The 10,528-nt window shown below is 45.1% G+C and overlaps 1 protein-coding gene and 1 pseudogene across 2 annotated transcripts; both read left to right on the top strand.

Annotated features, from left to right (window-relative positions):
- On the top strand, positions 1-5,160 carry LOC120673032 (annotated as a pseudogene). Its single transcript, XR_005674464.1, has 13 exons — positions 1-474; positions 553-1,817; positions 1,917-2,027; positions 2,549-2,642; positions 2,720-2,838; positions 2,921-3,043; positions 3,359-3,521; positions 3,645-3,745; positions 3,898-3,992; positions 4,131-4,211; positions 4,294-4,358; positions 4,542-4,707; positions 4,857-5,160. The product of XR_005674464.1 is annotated as a tRNA (cytosine(38)-C(5))-methyltransferase 2-like (transcript).
- A 344-nt stretch (positions 5,161-5,504) lies between these two features.
- Positions 5,505-9,278, top strand: LOC120673016 (pentatricopeptide repeat-containing protein At3g54980, mitochondrial-like). The gene is made up of 2 exons (XM_039953692.1): positions 5,505-8,118; positions 8,286-9,278. Exon 1 carries the CDS (start codon positions 5,562-5,564, stop codon positions 7,980-7,982), a length of 2,421 nt encoding a protein of 806 aa, XP_039809626.1. The 5' UTR covers positions 5,505-5,561; the 3' UTR covers positions 7,983-8,118; positions 8,286-9,278.
- The last annotated feature ends 1,250 nt before the right edge of the window (positions 9,279-10,528 follow it).

Here is a 10,528-nt window from a genome sequence, read left to right as displayed (position 1 = left end):
GAACACGAAATCGCCTTCAGTCGCCGCTCAACTGTAGCGCTCCAGAAGAGGTGAGAAAGTCTCTGCTGACCTGAGTAGGGCTAGTTTGGAAGCCCACCTTCCCGACCTTTTTCCCCGGGCAGGCGCCCCACGCGGAAATCTGACCCGACCCACCCCCGCGTTTTCCCCCGGGACGGCGCTCCCCACCTCCCGAGTCCGGGCGGCGCTTCCCTGCGCCTCTGCCTCCGCCTCCCGATTCGACTCCTCCTCCGCCTCCCGAGCTGCACCGCCCGCCCGCCCCTCCGCCTTCCGTCCAGGCTGCGCCGTCCTCCATCGCCTCCCCGGATCTCCTCCATCTCCTCCCCGTCCAGCCACCATCGTCTGCCTCCCCGTCCAGCACCGCTCGTCCGTCTCCCCGTCGAGCCGCCGCGCCGTCCGCGCTCGCCGGCGACCCGGACTACCTCCAGGACCTCTGCGTCGCCGAACTCAACTCCGGTAAGCTCCAGCCTTTGCCCTGCACCTTGCCGCTACATCTTTGCGCGACGCCAAAGATGTTCAGTGTTGTTCGCATAGTTGTTTGCTGTTCAGGGACAGATCCAGAGAAGGCATGAGAACAACTCCATTACTATTTCCCCCTTGTTCCGTCGTGTAGAATCAAAATCCATCCAAAACAAAATCAAATAGCCACATGCTACCGATACGTAGTCCGTGCCGTCGACATGAAGTTCGTAGCTTGCTGAAACGGCTGGATTTTGTTTTGTCAGACCCCAAGATTGAAGCCAGGTTTTACTGAATTTTATGTGCTTGCTAGTTGCATCAGATTACTCTTTGCAATTTCTTTATCAGATTACTCTTTGCAATTTCTTTATCAGATTACTCTTTGCATCAGAACTAGGCATCAGATTACTCTTTGCATCAGATTGTTGTTGTTGTTGTATTACTCTTTGCATCAGAACTAGGCATATAGATTTGGCGTAAACTTGTTCTAAATTGTGTGTTTTCAGATGCATAAAAGACAGTTCACTTGTAATTGGAAAAACGTAATATCCAGTGTAATAATTATCTGAATCCAGATGCACATTGACATTTAATATCCAACAGTATCCTGCAACAGCATGCTAGATCTGCATTGTTGGCGACTGTTGAAACATATGCACTACTGATTATATGACAGTGACAAAAGTTAATTTTTGGTGACAACTCTTAGGATTGCCGTAAGGTTTAGACGTCCACCATGTGGGAGGTGTGGACTTGTGGTACAACATCTTGCTGTTTTGTTCTACCCCTAATCTTGGAGGTGCAAGCAAACCCATGTGCTAAACTTGTGTGTGCCTGCCTTGGATTGGGTTTGCAATCAAACCCGTGTACATATAATGCTTGCAATAACCAGCATTTCATGTTCTTGCATATATTCCATCTGTTAGAATAGCATGGTAGCACGTCAAGGATGTACCCATGGGCTAGTTTGGGAAGGAGGGGATTAATCCCTGGGGCATCGCTCCCCTATGGGGGGACCCCCCTGCGCATATGTTTATGTGTGGTTATAAATCCAATAGTGCTATCCTCACATGAGTACATCCTATGAAAATCCGTAGAATGCATGAACTTCACAGAAATTTGAGGAAACAATTAGATTTCAGTGGGAGCGATAATAAATTCCGACATCTGAAGAAAATTTGTCGGGGTTTATAGCCGCGCTTAAGCATTCACAGAGTTGACCGGTTACTGCTGAGGTCATCAGCTCTGTGCCGCCGCAGGCCGCTGCTCGACCGTCGGGGGTGATGGAGGCGCCGGCACTGTGGAGAGTGCTCGAGTTCTATAGCGGCATCGGCGGCATGGTCGTATTGAGCACCCTTGCTCTCTTCCCCGATTCGCCGCATGACCTATCTAATCTAGCGGCGGCTAGGGTTTCGGCGCCTTACTCCTTTTGCTCGCAGAGGTACTCGCTGATGGCATTGGGCGCGCGGGCGGAGGTTGTGGAGGCCTTCGACATCAACGACGTCGCCAACGACGTCTACGAGCACAACTTCGGCCACCGCCCCTGCCAGGTATGCTTCGCTTGTACGCGGTTTCGCAATCCTGAAACCAATTCGAAATGTTCTCCGTGGTGCAACGGTATCGATTAATGGTAGCGTAGATTATCCTAGATCCAATGCAAAAAAAAAAATTGCAGTTGTGATGATCACTTGAAGATTCAGAACCTTGGCTGTGCTGCCTGAGTGCCTGATGTGCAGATAATGCGACTATACTTATTGCCAACATAATTCCGCAGTTCTGCTGATGTGTATTCACACTATTATTGTAAAAAGAAATATCTATGGCTGTGGCCAAGTTGAGTTCAATCAAGAATGCCTTTCTTCATTGTTTGCCCATAGCTTAGTAAATTAGGCTGAGTTTAATAAACTCCGTAAGGACATTAGCATTAGGGTCATGTACCTGTGTCCTCTCTTCAAGGACACTAGCATTTTACTCAAACACTGATTTTTATATTTTATTTTGACTTGTGCATGACTGAACTATGTTGTGATTGTTTTATGAACTAATTACGTGCATCATTCTCAAACAACAGGGGAACATTCAAACGCTCACTGCTAGTGATCTAGACAAATACAAGGCACATGCATGGCTTCTTTCTCCTCCATGTCAGCCATACACACGGCAAGGTTTCCTTCTCCAGAAGATTTATTGTAGCACTATCTGCTCCTTTTCAATATTGATTCATAGATCAACCTTCATATAGGCCTTCAGAAGCATTCAGCTGATGCTCGTGCGTTTTCCTTCATCAAGATTCTTAACCTCATGCAAAACATGAGCTATCCTCCACAAATGTTATTTGTGGAAAATGTAGTCGGATTTGAGGTTGGTAGCTTTATTTAAAGTTTTATTTTTGTTCAGCAGTTCAGCTTCGTAACAGTGGGTGAGTCTTATTTGTTGATGCCAGGTTTCTGATACACATGACCAGTTGCTGGAGGTCCTTTCAAGTTTGAATTTTAACTTACAAGAATTCATCCTAAGCCCATTACAGTTTGGTGTCCCATATTCCAGACCTCGCTACTTTTGTTTGGTAAGAACTTTTGAGTATCTTGGCATGTCTGGATTTTGTCATACTGTTATGGCATTCTGACAGCTCTTGTTTTTATTTTTATGTGCTTATCACTTCTTAAACTCTCTATTACCTGAGGGAAGTCCGGGGAATGTGTCGTGTAGGATTGTTAAAGTATGATACTTTTCCAAGCATGTTGACAAAGGCATAGCTAGTGACTGCAAATTTATCTGTTTCCTTCAGAAACGAGAAATTGTGTCTTTGTAGTGCATTTATGAAAAATCCAATGGATTGTGTGGAGCAGTTCTGTGACTACCTGCCTTTTTGTATCAACAGGCGAAACGAGAACCTATGCGATTTCAAAATGCATCATTCAACAATAAGTTGCTCCGGAAACCTATGTGCCTAAGCCAGACAATGGACAGTACATCACAGGATGGCGACCACCGAACTGAAGAAGAGCTGGATCCAGTATGTAAACCAGTAAAAGACTTTCTTGGTGAGTAGAAATGTTCACCCTCCAATCTTTTCACTATGTTAAGGTCTATGGTCGTATTTGAATTTACATGATTTTATTTGAGGAAGCTGATTCACAGTTCTAACAACACGGCATCTTATGTAGTCAAGGAGGCTGATGGAGCCATGGAGGCATTCAGAACGAAATAATTTTGCAAGACTACATAATCCCGCTAAACTTGATTGAGCGGTGGGGGAGTGCTATGGGTATCCTTTGATTCTTTCTTGTATTAAGTTGCCTTCTTTATTTTTTTTTATTGTTGCGTAGGTGGGGTTCTTTCTATTTGTTACTTTGATGCTTTTTAGATAACTTGTAATGATTGATGTGGTATTGTGATGACTCCTTGACTATTTGCAAGACATTGTGTACCCTGAATCCAAGCGGTGCTGTTGTTTCACTAAAAGCTATTATCGCTATGTGAAGGGGACAGGCTCCTTGTTGGCTACATCTGAAGTAAGACTGACTCTCAACACTCTATTCATTTTCTTTAGGTTTCACTCATTTATATATCCTCTCATTTTGCCTCTTTAACTCTGAGTTCTGACGGATTCTATGTTTTTTTCTTAAATGATAACCTACTTCAAATACTAGAACCTCAAATGGGTTCCTGAAGAGAAGCTTGCAATTTCTTCCCTGAAGGAGTTAGGCCTACGATTTTTCACCCCTCGAGAGGTAGATGCTTTTTTCACACTTTGTATGTTTTTACATCCTTCCACTGGCTATCATTTAGCATATGTTATTCATAAATTCTCAGGTCGCCAATTTCCATTCATTCCCTTCAAGCTTCTGCTTCCCAGATCACATAAGCCTTAGGCAACAGTAAGTTTTGGTTCCACTATACATTTCTGATTTGCTTATGTGAACTTGTAGAGCATTAGAACTACAATCGATATAAGATCATGAATGATATAGTTAATTTTTTTAGTCAGAAGTGATAGGTCACTATCTGAATGGTTTATGATTACAACCAGCCAGATAACTTGTGAAATCCTCATTTTGCAGGTATGCTATGCTGGGCAACAGTCTGAGTGTAGCAGTTGTGGGTCCTTTGCTGCACTATCTGTTTGCTGAGGCATAGAGAAGTCCGCCAGCCAGCTGGTGATGTTAACCTGACACAGACACTTTGGCTACTAGTTGCTGTGGTCAAAATTTTTCATAACTTAGCAAGGTTGGTATCTAAGTATGATATGTTCTTCTCCACTTCTCTACGGGTTTACCACCATGCTCATTTAAATGATTCTCCACTTTCTGGACCTGATTGCTTCAGTACCACCATGCTCATTCGAACGATTCTCACACTGCAATGCAACTTGTTAGGTTTTAGGATGTTTGGTTAGTGGAACACTTCGAAAAGAAGGCTGCTACCTGCAAAGGCGCAACATATATCACTGAAACTCTGGCGGATCTAACCTACAAGAGAAGCTGTTTCTGCATTGCCTTTCCCCCATGCGCACATCGTCATGTTGAATACTTGAATGATGGCTGGAATTTTGACATGTATTCGTTGATGTGTATCTTGATGAGGTTATTGTAATGATTGTGGATTTGAGCACAAGGAACTTCCACTGAATCCTGTAGCCAATTATTAATAGCGAATATATTTGCTTTTTTTTTCAACGTATTTGCAAGTCCTTTTTCACCGCATGCATCATCAGTATTCACCACAGCTGTACAACCAACCACTGAGCAACACTGCCGCTCAACATACTAGCATGCTAGCAATTGCGACTTCGAATGAGATGCACCTGTGGCTAAAAAAAAGTTTCACACTACGTCCATAGTCTAAAAAAAAAACCAATATATGACGTTTAGGATAAACAAATTACTGGAGTAATTAAGAAAGAACGGAGAGGTAGTATGAAACAGTACAGTTTCTGTAGCAATTTATCAAATTCTTAGAAATGATTCCTCTTCCGTACTGTTCATTTGTTTAATCTCATTGAACCCTGAACCCCTTCCTCTTGGGAGCTGACTTGATTCCTCTTGGGATTCCATTGAACCCTGAACCCCTTCCGTGCCACCATGCGCCCACCACGGCTCCGCGCCGCTGCCGCCTCGCCGCCGCTCCCACGGCGCCGCCTATGCACCGACGCTGCCGCCGCCACCTCCTCCGCGGCATCTTCCTCTCCTTCCCCGCCGCAGCAGGGCGCCGCCCAGCCCCTCTCCGTCCAATTCGCCAGACCCCTCGCCGCCCGTGGCCCTGCCGTCTCCGATGACCTCGCCTCCAACCTCCGCGCGCTCCTCGCCTCCTCGCCCACGCATCCGCGCGCCTTCCCGCTCCTCCGGTCCGCCGCGCTGCAGGCGCGCCTCCCACCGGACGCGCTCGTCGACGCCGTCCTCTCCGCCGCGGACGCCGGCTCTCCGGCCGCGGCCGCGCTCCTCAGCAGCCTCCTCGCCTGCCTCTCCCGGGCCGCCCGCGATTGCTCGGCAGCCACGGCCGCGTACGCCCGCATGGTCGCCCGGGGCGTCGTCCCGGACGCCAAGTCCCGCACCGACCTGCTCGTCGTCATGGCGCGGGGCGCGTCGACCGCGGACGCGCTCGCGCTGTTCGACGAGATGCGGGCCAAGGGGTACCACGCCGACGCAATGATGTACGACGCCGTCATGCGAGCCTGCGTCAGGGGAGGGATGCACGGGGAAGCTGTCAGGCTGTTCGACGAAATGGCCAGCGCCGGGGTCAAGCCCGACGAGTGCGTGTATTCTCTCATAATCGCAGCCTTGTGCAAGCTGCACGATGTGGACAGAGCGCTCCAGGTGCTGGGGGAGATGAGGGAGGCAGGCATCAGGCCATGGGATCCCACGTACAATTACATGGTGGATGCGCTCATGAAGGCAGGAAGGATGGAGGAGGCGCTGCAGGTTAAGGATCAGATGCTGCTAGCTGCTGGAAAGAAGATGGATGTGGTTCTCGCGACGACATTGATGCATGGGTATTGCTTGCATGGTGAAGTTGGGAAAGCGCTGGATTTGTTTGATGAGGTTGTCAGGGATGGTTTGGCACCGACCAATGTGACATATGGGGTTCTGATCAAAGGTTGTGATGCAGAGGGGATGATAGATAAGGCATACGAGCTTTGCCGACAGATGATAGAGCAAGGATTGTTGTCAAGCGCATATGAGTTCAATATGGTGATCAAAGGTCTCTTGCGAGACAAACGGTGGGAGGATGCCATCGGCTTGCTGGAGGTTGTGGTTGATACTGGGGTACTGGATGTCTACACATACAATTGTCTAATTCATTGGCTCTGTAAGCATCACAAACTCCACGAGGCACTCAACGTATGGGATAAGATGAAGGAAAAAGGAGTAAAACCATCTATTGTGACATACCACAGCTTGCTGCTGGGTTACTGTGAGAAGGGGCACATGGATGAAGCACTCAAGTTATACTCTGAGATGCCTGGGAAAGGATTCACACCCAATGAAGTCACTTACACAACTCTGATGAAAGGTTACATCAAGAAGAACTCTTTTGACAAGGCTTACGCCCTCCTCAATGAAATGCATCAGCATGGGGTTTCTTGCAATGACTATACATATAACATTCTCATAAATGGACTTTGCATGGTCAATCGTGTTTGTGAAGTTGATGGCATGCTGAAGAGATTTATAAGTGACGGTTTTGTTCCAACCGCAATGACATACAATAGTATCATCAATGGATTTGTCAAAGCTGGTATGATGGGCTCAGCATTTGCTATGTATCAGCAGATGTGGGAGAAAGGTATAACTCCCAACATAGTAACATATACCAGTTTTATTGATGGTTATTGTAGGACAGACTGCTGTGATCTGGCAGTGAAGCTCCTCAATGACATGAGGCGCAAAGGCATTCGACCTGACATTGCTGCATACAGTGCTTTCATAAATGGGTTCTGCAAACAGGGGAATATGTCATATGCACTCCAGTTTTTCGTTCTTCTATTGAAAGATGGTTTAAAACCAAATGTTATTGTCTACACTAGTTTTATTACAGGGTACAAGAATTTGAGAATGATGGAAGAAGCTTCCAGGTTCTATTATAGCATGCTCAAAGAAGGAATTGTTGCTGATACAGCAACCTATACAACCTTAATTGATGGGTTCTCAAAAGCTGGCAATGTAGCCTTTGCTTTGGACCTGTACTCAGAGATGTTGGCCACTGGCAATATTCCTGATGATAAAACTTTCACAGCATTAATACATGGTCTTTGCCGAAGTGGAGACATTGATGGTGCTAAGAAGTTATTGGACGAGATGAGAAGATTAGATGTAGCTCCTAATATTTTTACTTATAACATGCTGATAAATGCATACATCCGTGATGGTAAGCTGCAAGATGCATTCCAATTGCATGATGAAATGCTGAACAGAGGAGTTGTGCCCGATGATACCACATATGATATACTAGTTGGCTTGAAACCTGTGGAAGCAAGTCCCGCAGATGCAGAAAATCCTGCTTAAATTCTGCCAGTTAAAGTATGAAGGACCTTAACTCGAGGCTTGAGCAGATTGAAATTTCCTTTGTATGACACTGTTGAGATGGGAAATTTGCACTGTAAATAAATTGAAGTTTTGACAATGTCATATGGAAGCGAAGGTAAGAAGTGGAACATGAATGTAACCAATATCTTTTCAGTTTTTGACTTCTACATCACTGTTGATTCTTTATGATAAATTCCACTCCAACATTCTTTGTCTTTTATCTATCAATATTACCCGTTTCCAATATTTATTTAGTTTTTCTTTTTTTATCAAAACTTTCAGGTTCGGTCTTTTCGGTACAAAAGGATGGCGACATTTATGAAGATTTTAGGTATAGAATTTCAGCTGGCTGGTTGAAATACCGTCAAGCTTCTGGTGTCCTCTGTGATAGGAGGGTGCAACAAAAGCTAAAAGGCAAGTTCTATAGGACAACGATTCGCCCAGCGATGTTATACGGTGCTGAATGTTAGCCTAAAAAAGGCAACATGTCCAGCAACTGAGTGTAGCAGATATGCGGATGATTGCGGTGGTTTTGCGGGCGCACAAAGAGGGATAGAGTCCGGAACAAGGCTATTCGGGATAGGGTCGGGTGGCACTAATAGAGGAAAAACTTACCCCCAACATCGGTTGAGATGGTTTGGACATGTTACACGGAGGTCTCCTGAGACGCCGGTGCATAGTGGGGTTCTAGAGCGGGTCGTTAATGTAAAGAGGGGTAGAGGTAGATCTAAACTGACTTGGGATGAGTCGGTTAAGAGAGACCTTAAGGATTGGAATATCCCTAAAATGTAGCTTTGGTTAGGAGCGCTTGGAGATTAGCTATCAACGTGTCTGAACCGTGAATCGTGACCTTTGTTTCTTTTGGGTTTCATCTCTAACATACCCCAACTTGTTTGGAAAAAAAAAAGACTATGTTGTTGTTTCAGGTTCAGTCTTTGGTTGTAAGGTCCTGATATTATGTGTACCTGGTGGATATCCTGAATTCAAACACTTAGTTGTTGAATCTGAACCGAATAGTCAGTGTGTGCACTATCAAAATCTGTAACAGCCCTGGTACCCACGACCTTTACATTTAAGAATACCAGATATATGTGTGTGAGGTATTGCTTGTTGCAATGGCTGATAATTGTTCCTGCATAAACTGGATCTGATCAATGCCAAATAGAGCCGTGGTGATGAGTTAATTAAGAGTTATAATAGACCAGTTAGATTAGACAAGATTGGTGTAACTAGATTCATCATGAAAAATACTTCCATAATATATAACTCTTTCTATTTGAAATTGTATATTTTTATAGATATTGTTAGCTAAAGTCTTATATGGGAGACGTGATCTCCAAATGGATCCGTCGAATTATTTTGTAAGGTATTAACTTGTCTCCTTAGGCATTTAGCACAATCAACAACTGAGATAGGAATACTTCACCCTCCAAAACTTGAAACCTTTCCATCCATGCCTTGAAGGTGGAGAGGTTCGAGTCCTGGGGGTGCACATAGCCAGGTTTGTTTCCCCGCAAGTAGGAATAAGGATTTCCCCAGGCACAGACTATTACTAATGGTTCAATTAAAAATGAGTTGTTTCCTTAGCATAACATGACTATTTTGGTAACTGGGTTCAAGCCAAATTCAACCACAGCCGTGAAAAAATCGCCCTGGGTCAGAAAAATTGGAAGTTCGAAACTTGTTCATCCAATTATTACACAGATGGAATTCAAAAGGGATATTTTCTGTACCATCATTGGAGCCATGTTTTTGAAGGAGACCATTTTAAAGTCTTTTCAGGTAGATTTATTCATAATGTTCTCTCTGCTTTCCAGGACTCCAGGTAAACAGTTGTCCTATATAACTGGTGTTTAGCTTTTATTGCTGAGTGTTTCTTATATTTCTTCTCTTCTGGAGAGACCTTGTCTCTCTGAACCATTGTATCTTTTTTTCTTTACATGTATGTATTTATCTACTTACTGCAGTAGAGCATTCCCTTAATGTTTTCGTTCAGGGATAACTTCCAAATGCTGGATCTCTCCTTCCATCATTTGTAAGCTAGTTGGTTTATTGCTTTATTATAGTCAAACATTTTGTGATGTTGATCAAACGTTTTTATTTTAACTGGATTTATTACGAAAAATATCTATATAAAATTTGTATTTTCACACATATTTTTCGCGACCGTTTTTCACAACCGTGACTGGTTTCATTAAGAGGAAATTTTCACACATATTTGATCCGATTGGGACAGAAGTGACTAATCTCAGAGACTCCTTACTACTATCTCCAGCCCGGCCCACTTATCAGCTTACGCTGACCTGGCCCACTTATCTGCCTCACTGGCATGAAAGGCCCACGCGCCCTGGCGGTGGCGGAAGACGCGGGCGAGTCGGGCGAAACCCTCGCGCAGCCGGCCGATGAGCCCCGGCTGCATGCGCCTGCAGGCTGCAGGGATTTCCATAGCACGCCGCCGCACCGCGCACAGCAGTGAGCATCACCCACGAGAACCACCGCGATCGAGGAGGAAGAGAGACAGAGTG

Source organism: Panicum virgatum, chromosome 5N (genome assembly GCF_016808335.1).
Source record: "Panicum virgatum strain AP13 chromosome 5N, P.virgatum_v5, whole genome shotgun sequence".
NCBI classification, from domain to species: Eukaryota; Viridiplantae; Streptophyta; class Magnoliopsida; order Poales; family Poaceae; genus Panicum; species Panicum virgatum.
This window is presented reverse-complemented; position numbering and strand designations above follow the sequence as displayed.

Bases quoted from the DNA above. Each gene is read 5' to 3' on its own strand.
- LOC120673016 (XM_039953692.1), top strand. From the start codon at position 5,562: ATGCGCCCACCACGGCTCCGCGCCGCTGCCGCCTCGCCGCCGCTCCCA.